General features: G+C 41.9%; 1 protein-coding gene across 1 annotated transcript in view; it reads left to right on the top strand.

The window, feature by feature from the left end:
• The window catches only part of PPP4R2 (protein phosphatase 4 regulatory subunit 2), a 43876-nt gene that overhangs the window by 15026 nt on the left and 13177 nt on the right, over positions 1 to 15673 (top strand). The window contains exon 3 of the mRNA XM_048490346.1: positions 14608 to 14778. Coding sequence (XP_048346303.1) covers positions 14608 to 14778 — 171 coding nt within the window. The remainder of the gene's footprint in view (positions 1 to 14607; positions 14779 to 15673) is intronic.

Raw genomic sequence — 15673 nt, forward strand, 5'->3', positions numbered from 1 at the left:
TTCCTCTGAGAGGTTTGTTAAAGCTTTGTTGTGATGAAGCCATGGTAACAAGAATGAAAACGTCGGTAGGCAGAATCAAGTTATGTGTGAAACCGGCCAAGCAGTAAAACAGTCTCTCAAACTGGTAGAAGTGCTCAGCTCAGTTTGGACTCATTCAGATAACACTGGTGTAAAAGTTTGTACTGTTCCATTAATTAGTTCTTTGAAAGTCATCTGGAAATTGTGCTGCTGCAGTTAAACATGTTAGAGTTTATCTGCTTTTTCTTTTTTTAAACACATTCTAAAATTCTTGGTGCTTTGCAGCTCAATGCTGGGGCCTGCTGAACAAGTGCATCATTAAAGTATGGGAGAACAGGTGTAGAAATTCTGTACCACTGACGTGAGAATGGCAGGTGGAAAGGGACCCTGTCCTTTGTAAGATTAGAAGTAATAAATGTGAGTGTTGTGCCATTTTTCTTGGCGGTGTTGCTTTTAGAGCAGAAGATCTCCTTGCTCTCCCACCTGAATCTTTTGATACCTGAAAAGGAAAAGAGAAAACCCCATGCCTGTATTTGCCCTTCTTGCCTTGATTGGCTGTGGGAGAGACAGATGGCAGGGTGTGGAGAGAGAGCTTCATATGCAACAGCTGAACAGTCTACAACTTTAAGATGTGGGATACAGATACATTCACTTTTACATGTTCCCATCAAATGTATGTGTGTCTCAGTTTGTCAGATTGTAGTTGGTGTGAGATGACCACTACACAGCAAAGTAGAAGGGAGGGCTGTAATTCTTCCAACTTTTTCATGTTTTTCCATGTGAAATACTTCTTAGATGCTGTAATGATTCTTCTTTTGTTTGACTCCTTAGTGTTCCTCTGAAAGGAACTTTCAATAGAAAGAATATTCCTCGAGCACATATGCTATTTCTGACCTTAAACGAACTCTTTTCTAAGATGCACAATTCTTCACTGATCATCTTTAATTACTGTCTCCTCTTTGTAGCTTGAAGTCTTTTCAAAAGGAAAATTTCCAGATGTTTTAAAGCCATGGGAAGTTTGTGATTTCTCCCCTCTTTTTTCAAAAACAGAAATACCAGAGTAGTTGAAATATGGTTTTCTTATCACACTTTACTGCTAACATAAAATGTATCATTTACAATTTAGTATGTGTAATGTACTATGTGACTAACTATTATTTTTGAAATTTAAAATTGTAAATGCCTAGTTGCTACAGGAAAAATGTCAAAATACCCTGTAAACTGCTTTATGCTATGCTATTTGTCTGAGCAATCTGAACAATGCCAATTGAAAATAGAAAAACACAAATTTTATCGTAAGTAAAATGTTTGAACAGAAACAGTCTCGTTATCAGCATATTTTGATATTCAGTTAAACAGCATAAATGTGAATTTAACTCTTCAGTGGTGTATTAGCATGCACATTTCAACCTAAATGTAGCTAAATGTAAAGTGATGCACATAGGGGCAAAAAATCCAAACTTCACATACATGCTACAGGGGTCAGTGCTATCAGTCACAGACCAGGAAAGGGATTTGGGCATCTTAGTGGATAGTTCCATGGGAATGTCAACTCAATGCATGGCAGCTGTGAAAAAGGCAAACTCTATGCTGGGGATAATTAGGAAAGGAGTTGATAATAAAACTGCAAGGATTGTCTTGCCCTTATATAAAGCAGTGGTGCGACCGCACTTGGAGTACTGTGTTCAGTTCTGGTCGCCACATCTCAAAAAGGACATCGGAGAGATAGAAAAAGTGCAGAGAAGGGCAACGAGGATGATTGAAGGATTGGAGCACCTTCCTTATGAGGAGAGGCTGCAGCATTTGGGACTCTTTAGTTTGGAGAGGTGACGTCTGAGGGGGGATATGATTGAAGTCTATAAAATTATGCATGGGGTAGAGAATGTTGACAGAGAGAAATTTTTCTCTCTTTCTCCCAATACTAGAACCAGGGGGCATTCATGGAAAATGCTGGGGGGAAGAATTAGGACTAATAAAAGGAAACACTTCTTCACGCAACGTGTGATTGGTGTTTGGAATATGCTGCCACAGGAGGTGGTGATGGCCACTAACCTGGATAGCTTTAAAAGGGGCTTGGACAGATTTATGGAGGAGAAGTCAATCTATGGCTACCAATCTTGATCCTCCTTGATCTCAGATTGCAAATGCCTTAGCAGACCAGGTGCTCAGGAGGAGCAGCAGCAGAAGGCCATTGCTTTCACCTCCTGCATGTGAGCTCCCAAAGGCACCTGGTGGGCCACTGCGAGTAGCAGAATGCTGGACTAGATGGACTCTGGTCTGATCCAGCAGGCTAGTTCTTATGTTCTTATGTTCTTAACCTACTCAGTATGGACAAAATTGGCTCCCCACAGACCCATCCTAAGCCCTTTGCACTTGAGTGGCTGTGCCTCACAGGTCCTGGTACCACCAACATGTTGCACATGTGATATACAGTGTAGCAGTAGTGTCAGAGTCAGTAGTAACCCTATTGGCATCCAGACACAATGAAATGGCACAACTGGATGCAGCCAGCTGAAGTCCACTGAGGAAACGATGTCCCCAGAAGTCATAAAGCCGTTGATTGCACATGAAGCAGAAGGCAAGGATAATGGAACTCCTGACTAAGCTTACTCCCAAGGAGACTGGGGACATGAGCAGCAGGAGCATTGGAGTTAATATATTCTAGGGAACTTCTCAGGTGTGGGTCCAAGTATGTACCTACTTCTCAGTGTGGGTTCATGTCCCTATCAACAGCTGAGTTCTTTTTTCCCATTATGAAAGCACAGGGAATCATCACTAATCCAACTATATCATTTGAATGCTCCTGACAGTCACTCTGTACAGACAACCGCAGTTGACCAACCAGGTGAGATTTGGAAACACCATAGGTGAGAAACTGGGACTGCAACAAATGGAGACAGCAGTTTCATCTTTGTTGCTTTTGTGCAGTCCTACACAAGACTTCGCAGGTGCAGGCCAGCCACAAAGATTAAGATCCAATACTCTCTAGATATTTCAAAGTGTTAGGATCTTCCTCAGTCACCTCCTTCTCATGCTGACATGGGATAGAGATCAGGAGAGTACTTGTCTCGTCTGCTCTTTGCTACCATTGGAGGAGAACCACTTCTGACGTTTTATGTGAATGTTCTCCTCTGGACTTATTCTTGTGAGGATATTGGAAATGCAGTCCTGACCTCAGTCATATTGGATAGTTGTCTGCATAATCCAACGAGACACAAGCCTAATAAGAGTAATGTTAATACAGCAAAGAACAAGTGATTACCACCATTCTGCACATGGCACTCAAATTTTCAGAAATTTTAAAATCATAGGAAAAAAACCATTTTGGGAAAACTGAATTTATGCAATACTTAATTTCCTAGCAGATCTAAACTTATACTAATTTAACATAAAATGTGTAATTTATAATGGCATGTGAAATTATACTATGTCATATTTATTGAATTATGTATGAATGCTTTCTTTAACGAAAATCACAAATAAGACCAGAGTTGCAAATTGCTGCATCGTGTGCCACCATAGCATAGGAGTTTTTATTCTTGTGATCTGTGAAGCAAGAAAAAACAGAAGTAGAAGGTAGGAAGCAATTTTTAGTAAACAAAAAAGGTGCATTTGTCCAGAATTGTAGTCATAAATAAGTAGAATAACCAGCATACTTGGATTTAGAGGTAAGATTTATAACATTGAACTCTTTAATAATATATTATGACAAGTGGGGGTGGGGGGGAGAGACGACCGCCCACAAGGACCTTCAGGAGGCATCTCATTTCCCTCTGTCCCTCTATTTCCTCTTCTCCTCTACCACTTCTTTCTCTGCTTCACCATCCACCAACCTACTTTTCTTTATCTTATCCTCGGTCTTTAGTTTTCTATCCTTCCTCTGCCTGGCAGACTCTTCCAAGGAAAATCCTTTGTGTGTGCTTTGTGCACCTGTAAGGCATAATTATCCATATACTTTCCAAAACATAATACAGTCATAATTATCCATATACTTTTCGAAACATAATTCACTCTTAAATTCAAACAGAACCTACTCTTTAAATTTTTATTTTAAAATTTGTTTTTTTCATGTCCCAAGTTGTAGCACACTGGATTCACACATTTCCCCCTTGCACCATTTGTATTTGGAGGAACTGGATTGGAAATAACAATTCTGTGAGCAGATTGTGTAAGACATTTTTGATGCCTTCTCTTCCTAGTATAACTTCCCTGTGTCCTTTGAAAAAGCTGCTCTTGTGGGGTAAGAAACAGCATAAGATACAGTTTAGATAATGAAATGAATAGTGTCTCCCTGCCCCACTTCTCTCAATTTAAAGCCTTCCTAATAAGGTTTGTCCATCGCCTAGCAAAAATGCTCTTCCCTACATCTATCCCTTGCTAGTAGTCCGTTGCTAGTAACCCATCCCTTGCTAGTAGTCCCTCTTCATGACCATGGTGTAAGAAGCGAAAACGTTCCTGCCGGCCCCACCTGCGAAGCCACTTATTAACCTTCACTATTATTCTTTCCTGCCTGGGCCCATGTCCTTCAACTGGAAGTAGAGATGAAATGACAACCTGTGCATCCAGTTCCGTCAGCTTCCTTCCAAGAGCCTCAAAAGTATTTCTGTTGTCCCGAAAGCTATGTCTAGCTGTATCATTTGTTCCGACGTGGATTAAAAGGAAGGGATAATGGTCAGCGGACTTGACAGGTCTTCTCAGCCTCTCTGTGACATCACAGATTTTCCCCCCAGGGAGACAGCACACCCATTGATATGTCTTGTCAGGCCTGCAAATTACTGCATCTGTTCCCCTTAGCTGGGAGTCCCCTACCACCACCACCACCACACGTCTCCTCTGGGGTTTTGCAGGTAACATTTCATGGGTTGAAACTTGTGTCACTTGTGCATTCTCTGAGAGCCGAGTACTTTCCTCCTGTGCCTGTTCCTTAACCTCATCGAGAAGGGAGATAAAAATATTCTGTAATTTCCATTTCACAGAATGCTCCTTGGTCCTTCTGCTTCTATGTGTTAAAGTTTCTCTAGTTGTCTACCTCCTCTGTATGAGAGCTGCCATCCTCCTCAGAGATGTTCCCTGTATGTTTTCCACCCAGTGCTGTCTGCTCCATTCTGTCCAGGAAAGTCTGGTTCTTCTTAATGTGCTGAAGTGTAGATACTTGTGTTTCAAGCTGCTGTACTTTCTCTTTTAACAAACTTGCACTTGCTGCAGGTATTGCAGGTGACAGCAGCAGCTCCTTGATGATCCATATTTAGGTGTCTTAATTTCTGCAGAACAGATTTTTGGGCCTCCCTTTCAGGACCACAAAGTATAGAGCAGAACCAAACTGGAACAACAGCGTGCAAAATACAGTAAGGAAGGTTGAGGGAAGATCTGTGCATAAGCAAGAGACTCTTCATGGGTACTCTTCTTCAGCCTTCCTCCTACAGTTTCATGGGCTGGGGCAGAACAGCACAGAGTATATAAAGGAGCTGTGCTCAAACTTTTAGCACACTTAGGTTGGAGATCTTCATAAACTTGGTTCAATGGTTACATAGCTCCTTTGCTCCCAAGAGTCAGGGGGCTCCCCTGAGCTGTTTCCTATTACAGATACCTCAGAGTTTGCACTGTTCCTCCCAGCCTTAAAACTGGTTTTGGGGGGCTTTTGTTCACTACTTATAGCATCTGGAATTTGACTGAAAAACTGGCAATTGGGAGGAAATAAACATAAATGGAGGCATTTTTTGACAATGAGAACTAAAGACTGTTTCAGCCCAGCTTTAATTTTCTGAATGAGAATATGTCTACCCTTGGTGATTGTAAAGAGACTTAAGCATACCATAAATATCTGCTGTTGTTGGCTTGCTTCTTAGGCTTTCGCTCTTTCTAAAGAATCAGACAAGCAGTTTGAGGGTACTCGTTGAAGGATCATTGTTGCATGAGAGGCAGATGACAGAAGTAATTAATTGTTTTCCATCTTCGAGTAGTTTTCTGCCTGCAGCTGTTTCTGTAGAAACCTGATCTAGTTACAGTCATACAAGAAAGGTTAAACTACCATGGCATGCTGTTGGGTCTGTTCTCAAAAACCATTGGAAGCTTCAGCAAGTGCAGAAAACATCAGATAGGGCAGTGATGGCGAACCTTTTTGAGACCTAGTGCCCAAACTGCAACCCAAAACCCACTTATTTATCGCAAAGTGCCAACATGGCTGAGGTTTTAGTTTAGAAAAAATGGTTGGCTCTGAGGCATGCGTTACTCGGGAGTAAGCTTGGTGGTAGTTGTTGGCTTTGCTTTGAAGCAACCATGCAACTCTTCGAACGGGTGAATCACGCCCCTAGGAGGGTTTACTTAGAAGCAAGCCACATTGCCAGAAACCGAGCTTACTCCCAGGTAAAGGATCACACTTTAGTTCTTTGCATGAAAATCAGTGGGGTTTAACAGTGCTTAACAGGGTTACCTATACTGCTTCCCCAAAACTAGGTCTTAGGTTTAATGCTAATAATCGAGCCCAACGGCCCAGGCCAGCCTAGATGTGTGTGTGTGGGGGGGGGCAATTTCTCCCCCACATGATGAACTCTGTTTGTGCGTGCCCACAGAGAGGGCTCTGAGTGCCACCTCTGTCACCTGTGCCATAGGTTTGCCATCACTGAGATAGGGTCATCATTAGATTCTGTTGAAATGAACAGTTATCCTGGCATTCAGGTTGTTTCATGTTCAATTCAAGATTCTGGTTTTGACTAGGTAAAAACAGAACCACCCCAAAACTTGCAAAAAAAACCCATCACTTACCAGGGGATTTTTTTGGGGGGGGGAGGGGGGAAGAAGGTTGCCTCTTTCCCACTCTCAGGTTATTCAGCAGAGCCTGGGAACCAATAAAGCCAAATATGATTCAGCTGAGAAAGCATCAGTCAAATGCTAGACTTCACCATTCAGTTGAAGAATCAACCTTCCCTATAGCCAGTTTTTCAGATTTGGGTGTTTAAAACCTGAAATATTTTGATAAAAGCCAAATGAAGCTGATGGGTATTTGCTTTATTCAACTTTATACCGAAACTTTCCAGGTATTTATTACCTGAAATTTACCAGAACCAGAAATTTGATAGTGTTCATCCTTAGCTTTGATTGAACTGATTGGGTCTGAAGAACTTGAAGGACCCTCTTCTTTTCTATTAACCTTCATAGGCCCTCATTAATGGGTGAAGACTTCCTGTGTTGTCTGAGGTGACTCAGTGGGAGACTGTTTTGATTGGGACTCAATGGGAGACTTTTTTGATGGTGTCCCTCCTGGAAGTGAAATTTTTGTTACAGACCTTTTGGAAAATACTCTTTCTCGTTTTTGAGATTTTAGAGTTGAATGTATTTTATTATTGTTGGTAGCTGCACAGTGGCTAAAGATGAGTCTAAAAGGTGACATACAAGTAACCTACATCCATCATCATATTCTGCAGTCTTTGCCATGAAAGGGTTTTTTCAAAACTGAATCCCTTTTAGTGCTTTGTATTGCTTGTTTTGAGGACTTTATGCTTTTTATGTAGAGAGTATAGCTTCCATTTATATAGCCAAGAATGTTCAGCTAAACTCATAATACTGTAAGAAGTGTGCTGCTGGATCAGCCAGTGGCCCATCTAATCCAGCATCCTGTTTTAAACAGAAGCCAGCCTGTTGATCTGGTGGGCCAGTAAACAGAACATAGACCCCAAGTCCTTCCCTAATGTAGCTTCCTGGCACTGGTATTCTTAGGTTTACTGCCTGTGGAAGATCCTGCCAGTCATGGCTTATAAGCAGTGATAGACCTATCCTCCATGAATCCCCATTTAAAGGGGCCATTGATGCTAATAATCATCACAGTGTCCACTGGCAGTGAATTCCACATTTTAATTACTTAGAGAAATTAATTTTAATCACTTAAAGTGAAGAAGTAATTCCTTTTGTCCATTCAGAATGTGTTGGCCGTCAACATCATTGTGTCTATTAAATGTTACTTGTGACTCATGGTGAGCCTTTGAATCAATGTCCTCCAAAACATCCTATTGTTAACTGCCTAGCCCAAGTCTTGTATACTGAGGGCCATATCTTCCTTTATAGAGGCAGTCCATCTCATGTTGGGTTTTCCTCTTTTCCTGCTACCTTCAATCTCTCCCAGCATTCTTGTCTTCTCAAGTGACTCTTCTCATAATTTGACCAAAATCATTAGATGACCTTACGTTCTAATGTTATGGGAGAAGGTGAAAATGTTCTTCATTTTTTATTTACTTCTCTATCCCATGCATAATTTTTAAAACATCATTTTGTTTCATGTTTCCCCTCAATTGCTGCCAGTTTACACCTTATCAGCATATATGTAAAGTTAGGGGTTTGCTTCAGTGTCAATCTTTATTTTGCATTTACTTACATTAAACTTGTTTGCCATGATGTCACCCACTCACACAATTTTGAAAGGTTATCCTAGCACTGTTCAAAATCTGTCTTGATCTTTATCATCCTGAATAATATAGTGTCATCTGCATATTGTTCACTTCCCCCGCCCCAATTCCAGATCATTTATTAACAAATTAAATGAAATAAAACTGATTCTGGTGGGATCCCATTGTGAGACTGTCCACTGATTCCTACTCTTCCCTTCGTATCCTGAATCAATTTTTAATTGATAAGAGGATTTGTTCTGTTATCTCATAACTACTAAGTTCACTAGTGGTCTTTGGCAAGAGCCTTTGCCGAAAGCCTTTCTAAAGTTTTGCTACTTCACTAGACACTCATGGGGAATGCCAGTTGCTGGTTAATAGAGTTTTATTTCAGCGATTTGCTGAATTTTCTCTCTGCATGCAAAAATTAAGGGTATAATTAAAAGACTATTAAACAGTATCTATCATTTAATCACTTATTAAATGTAAATTAGATGGACTGGTTTTATGTTGTTTTATTTCCTGACAGCATGCAAGGAGAGAAGCCCTTGCAGACATCAAGGGAGAATGGGACTGTCTTGCCCAGCAACTGCTGTTTTAGCTTGTCTTGAGCTGGCTTGGCTGCTTCTTACCTGATCTGAACTGGACTCCTCAACATCCTGAAGAGCATTGGGTTTGCAGCCACTGGCAAAGGGCCTGGCACATCACTTGTCTTTAGAGGCAGCTTTGGTGCCATTTGAGGGAGTAGATTAGTAGCTCTGAGCTGGCCAGGTGGTGGGCCTTATCTCTCTTCACCCTGCCCCATTATTAGTGAATGCATATCTCTCTCTCTCTCACGCCCCCACCCCCCCAAAAAACTGGAACATATTGCTAACTGCAAGTTGACTTCTGCAGCCTCCAGAAATGACTGTTGAAATTTCTCTGGGTAATTGAAGGTGGGTTTGCATTGCCATCTGTGACAGATGTCAGTTAACAATTTGTCTGTGCAACAAAGTGCCAGATAAAATGCAGTTTTTACTGTAACTGCTTTTTGAAACTTCTAAAAGAATTCCAAAAGCTTGGTGAGGCAGGACTTGCCTTTACAGTCATCATGCTCATGTTCCCTCAGCATGCTTTGTTCCTGTTTGTAATCAATACTTTTGTATTTAATACCAGTTTTTACTAATTTACCTGGAGCTGATATTAGGTTAACTAGCCTGTAGTTTCCTGTATCTATTCTGCAGTCTATTTTAAAAATCTGTATAGCATTAGCTATTTTCCAGCCCTGTGGTGCAGCAGCTCATTATAGTAGCAATATACTGGTTAGAAAATGATTTCACATTTAAACCCATTAAACCTTCTCTAGGTGTATACCCAATTAGAGCTAGAGGCTTTGGCTTCTTCCTGCCTTCCTGCCTTCCTGCCTTCCTGCCTTCCTGCCTGCCGCCGCTGCTGCGCCTTTGCCTGCTGCCACTGCCTGCCTCGCCTCCGCCTCCGCCTGCCTGCCTGCCTGCGTATCTGCCTTCCTTCCTTCCTTCACTTCTTCTTCCTTTAACTTCCACTTCCTTCCTTCCTTTATTCCTTCTTCCTTCCAGCCCTTCCTGCCTTGCCTGTCTGCCTGCCCTCTCCCGCCTCCCTCCTCCTTCCTTCCTTCCTTCCTTCCTTCCTTCCTTCCTTCCTTCCTTCCTTCCTTCCTTCCTTCCTTCCTTCCTTCCTTCCTTCCTTCCTTCCTTCCTTCCTTCCTTCCTTCCTTCCTTCCTTCCTTCCATCCATCCATCCATCCATCCATCCATCCATCCATCCATCCATCCATCCATCCATCCATCCCGATTTCATAGACCACCTCATCCCCGAAGGGCTCTAGGCAGTTCACAATAACAGTATACAGTAATAATTACTTAAAACACATCTAAAATCCATAAAATTAAGTAAGCAGCATAACAATTCCAACAGCAGCAATCTAAAAACCCATGTTGGTGGCTCTGAATCTTAAGGCTGGGAGGGGCCAGCAGGGCCAAAGATGGAACTAATAAAAAGGCCCTGCTGGAGATGGTGTAAATATGGCGGGGGCCTTACGACATATGGAACTTTAAAGACAAGGTAGGCATGCTGTTGACTTTGCCTATTAGTTCTAGAACTTTATGTTTCATCCCCTTACAGCCCTATCCAGTGGTCCTGGCAGTGGGATGCAGCGCCACTTCCAGGAGGGCTTCTCAGCAGCACGAGGAGGCAGAAAACAAAACAAAAACCTCCCCTGCTGCTGAAGAGCCCTCCATTTGAGTTCTATGAGCTTATGCCACCCCAAAGGGTGGCATGAGCCTAAACCCCCGGTAAGCCCAAACCCCCAGTGTTTGCATACCGGCAGGCAAAGGCCAGGAGGAAGCCAACTCAGGTCAACTCCATCCCCACCCTTGGCCATGCCAGCGCAGCCTTTTGAGCCAGTGGGCCTGGGGACAAACGGCAGGCAGCTTGAGAGGGGGTGGATTTGGTTGCCCTTCGCCTCCATTTGTGAAACAGTGATTCTGGGACTGGTGCATGCTTTCACCACAGTAAAAACAAATTAATTTAATTTCTTTACTCTTTCACCCTCTTCCTGAATCAGTCCTTTCAGTTCTCTAATGACCCAACCACCTTTCAATTCTTGATACATTTGCTTTTTGTTTGTATTAATGTCTTCAGCAAGCTGCTGTTCGGATTTGTTTTGCTCATTTGCCATACTGGTAAGATGTTTGTTGTTGTTGTGATCCTTTATGTTGACTTCATTCTGGCAAATATTTAAATGAAGACTTTTTGTCACTTACGGTTTTCTTGACTTGGGTCATTAACCACACAGTATCCTTTATGCTTTGGTGGTAAAACTTCTTAACCTGAGCCTTAACCATTCCTTAACTTCCTTAACCGTTCAGTCTTGTCTCCAGTCAGTGTAGTTTAAAATCGCTTCCAAGCATCCAGAAACAATTGGGAGCATTTATCTTGATTTTCCCTTTTAGCTTCTTTCTGAGTAATCTTCTCATTTTTGTAAAATGCCCTCTGTTGAAATTGAATGTTGATTGTGTTGCAATTTTATGGCAGCTTTTCATTGACATGAATGCATTGTGGTCACTGTTCCCACAGGTGAAACAACATTCACATTTGTTGTACACCGCCCGGAGCCCCTTGGGGATAGGGCGGTATAAAAATCCAAAGAATGAATGAATGAATGAATGAATGAATGAATAAATAAATAAATAAATAAATAAATAAATAAATGTATCAAGTCTTGATCTCCCTAGTTTAGAACCATAACCAGAAACTACCAACCCCTAGTCTGTCTCCTTCTCAACTTTTCTTCTTCTTTCTAATTCCACTGGCCTTTTATGATTTGTGCTGTGTTGCCATGGAAATTCTTGGAGTAAATTACTGAAGAGTATAAAGTGAATAATGTTTTTTGAAATGTCAGAAGCTGACATTTATTAATTAACATAACAATGTATCCAGTCCTCAACATGGCAAAACCTGTGCTTGCTTAAATCTAGGGATTGGAGCCATGAATAGACAGGATAGGCATTTCTACAAACTTGAAACAACGCTCTAGGTTTGTAGGTCTGAAATCTAAAGTGGAGGGGAGAGGCTTAACTCCCATTAATAGAAGTGGCACCTGTATCTTAAGAAACCAGCGCCCCTATTGGTCATTACTAAGCAACCTACGGAAAGTTTGCCAGCTTGAAGCCTCGGTTTATGTCAGAAAAAAGGGGGAGCAGGGTACTTTTCAGTGCTGTTGCAGCTGATGAGGGAGTACTCATCAGGACCAGGCCTGACCACAACCATTGGGCAATTTGTTACCACATGACTTGCATGATTATTTTATTTTCTTAGGTTTCTGCCCTGCCCTTTCCCGCAGAAGCAAAGATCAGGGTGGCTAACAATGACCATAGAACATTAATTACTGCATTGAAACAGTCATAAAGAAGAAGAGTTGGATTTATATCTTCCCTTTCTCTCCTATAGGAGATTCAAAGGGGCTTACAGACTCCCTTCCCCCCTCACAACAAACATCCTATGAGGTGGTGGGGCTCAGAGAGCTCAGAAAAACTGTGACTAGCCCAAGGCCGCCCAGCTGGCATGTGTTGGGGTGTACAGGCTAATCTGAATCCCCCAGTTAAGCCTCCACAGCTCTGGCAGCAGAGCGGGGAATCAAACCTGGTTCCTCCAGATTAGAGTACCCCTGCTCTTAAACCACCACACCACTGCTGATAAACATACCCTGTTTTCCTGAATATAAGACATCCCCGGAAAATAAGACTTAGTAGAGGTTTTGCTGAAGTGCGAAATATAAGGCATCCCCCAAAAGTAAGACGTAGCAAAGTTTTTGTTTGGAAGCATGCCTGACGAACAGAATACAGAAATATAAGACATCCCCTGAAAATAAGACATAGCGCATCTTTGGGAGCAAAAATTAATATAAGACACTGTCTTATATTCGAGGAAACACGGGTATACATATAATAGTACATACATACAACTTTAGAATTCAAATTGAACTAAAATGCCACTCCCAACAATGATTGCCTTGTTATGTAGATTATTACTGAAGGAAAGGAGAAGGAGACCAGGTGCTGTAAAACCAGGCGCCTCTCTCAACCATAAGCCTGGGGAAAAAATCTGTTTTACAGCCCTTCAAGTCCCGCAAGACCTGGGTCTTGTTTAATAGTGTTCCACCATGCTCTGCTGCTTGGTACTATTTAATAGCAGCCACCCAATGAAATCTAATGTGGTGTACTTGTTAGAGTTTTAGACTAGGAACTGGGAGACCTAGGTTTGAATCGCCACTCTGTCACTGAAGCTCACACATCCTCAGTTTAACATACCTTACAAGGTTCTTGTGAGGATAAAATGGAGTTGATGAGAATGATGTAAGATGCTTAGGTTCCCTGTTGTGGAGAGAGGCAGGGTATAAATCAGGGGTCCCCAAACTATGGCCCGGGGGCCAAATGTGGCCCCCTGAAGGCATTTATCCGGCCCGCCAGGCATGGCAGCGATTGCTCCATTCATGTGCAGTGGGGGCTCTAGGGAGAGGAGGAACTGGCCCCAACGGCCGTTGATTGCAGTTACATGATGGCACCCCCAAATCTCCATGCATTTTCTGACCCAGAGTTGGAAACCTTACATGTGGCAACGCCTGCTCCACCCTTCCCTCTCGGCTACTCCATGTGTTGCTCTCAGGCTTTCTGTTCCGCCTCACTCCCATTGGCATCAGCCAGGCTGGCAAATCGCTCGCTGGCTGCTAGGGAGGAAAGAACCCAGGAAGATACCTGATCCTGGGTTAGATGGAATGCTTCATTGGGAAAGTTCTGCTTTTTTTTTTTTTACAGGGGAAGGTATTCCACAGCCTCCCCAACAATATTTGGAGCCCACCCTGTACTTGACATACTTTGGTCACTGTTCTAAAAATAGACCATGACAGAAAGGCTGAAAGGTGAAATCAAACATTGTACAATCATTTGTGCATAGGAATTTGTTCATAGTTTTTTTTAGTCCGGCCCTCCAACAGTCTGAGGGACAGTGAACTGGCCCCCTGTTTAAAACGTTTGGGGACCCCTGGTATAAATGAAGCAAATGAATAATGTAGCTGAGGATGAGGGTACAGATAAAGAAAGGTTAATTGTTGGGAAGGAAGGTAGGTGAAGATATAGAGATTGCCAGTTGGAGAGAAAGAGAAAGAATGTGTGGAAAAAGATACAGGGGGAAATGTCCTTGTGGAGGCGGGGAAATTGAGATGTCCCAATAAGTCCTTGTGGGACCCCTGCTTGTTACAGACTGATTTGTGAAATAAATTGTGGAAAATAACAACTGACGTGCTGGAAAGCTAAGATTGTGAAAAACGTATTCTTTCTTACTTTGGATGATGGCTGAGGCGTATATTCTCAATTTTATTTAATCCCTTCTGCTATTGACCCATTTGTTTCTTTTGTTTAAATGTATTTAACGTTATTGTCCAACGTTATTTTTTCCCCCAGAAGGGTGTGGGGAAGCACGACAGATCCTGTCCTAGTTTTTTTTAATCTATTCAATTTTGTATTTAAACTGGAAAAAAGAAGAAGAAACGTCTAGTGTTTGATCACTGTAAGATTTTGCTTGCCTGCAGGTAGTTTTATAACTAACTGTGCCACTGCACATGCTTTATTGCTTTAATATAAATATGGTTAGCATGTGGTTTCTTGTATGCTGTTAAGCATGCTGTGTGTTTCTTTTTTAGGATTCAGTGGTCGCAGTTCAAAGGCTATTTTATTTTCAAATTGGAGAAAGTGATGGATGACTTCAGAACTTCTGCTCCTGAGCCAAGAGGGCCTCCTAACCCCAACGTGGAGTATATTCCCTTTGAGGAGATGAAAGAACGCATTCTGAAAATAGTCACTGGCTTTAATGGGTATGCAATCTAAGATCAAACCTCGTTTATTGTTTGGACCAGATGATTTATCATCAAGTTCAGGCATTCTGTTTTTGACCTTCATATTGTAGTCATTTCCTGCCATATGCTTAGCAAAATGAATTATTCTTACAAATATGTTTGGGAAAGTACTAAGTATCATAGCGCGCTTCTGAATCTCCCTGTATACAAAAATCATTCATTTAACATTTTAAGGACTAGTGAGAGAGGCTGATGCTCTTCAAAGGCTGCTCTGTCTAATTAGTGTGCTAGAAGAAGTTCTTAATGACCATACAGTGGGGACAGCGTATTTGAGCTAATTATCCTGCCAGATATAGTACTAAAGGATAGAAAATAGCTATATTTACTTCTTGCTTTTTTCTTCATGTTCAAGTGGGTGTTTGTGAACTGCAACTTCAGCACAAGTTTTAAGATTTTCAGAGTTGAATAGTGTAATAAAGGCTCTATGTTGGCTTTGTGTTAACTGCATCAGGTAACAATTCAGGAGCTAATCTTGCATGGATCCTCTCTGTAACCAGTTTTCTTTAGCCATAGTTCATCAGAAGTAACATTCACCATAGCTGAAGGTAATCAGCGCTTATTTCAAACAGCTTTCTGAAACCTTCAAATCATGGTTTGAGTTTCTGGTTAGAGGAAAATCCTGGTTAGCATTACTGCAATGATTTGCAGGACTGGTGGTTAAGGAGAGGAAAGGTGTTTGCCACTAGCAGGGTTCTGATTTGTAACCTACAGTTGGCAGGAGCCAGAGTTATAGTCCAGTGTTGTTATTTTGCAGCAACACATTAGATGCTCCTTGCTTAGTATTGGCAAGCTTTTTAAAGCATAGTTGTTACTGTTGTAGCCTCTTTAAACTGGGCTTCTCAATCTTTCACTG

This window comes from Sphaerodactylus townsendi, linkage group LG03 (assembly GCF_021028975.2).
Source record: "Sphaerodactylus townsendi isolate TG3544 linkage group LG03, MPM_Stown_v2.3, whole genome shotgun sequence".
NCBI classification, from domain to species: domain Eukaryota; kingdom Metazoa; phylum Chordata; class Lepidosauria; order Squamata; family Sphaerodactylidae; genus Sphaerodactylus; species Sphaerodactylus townsendi.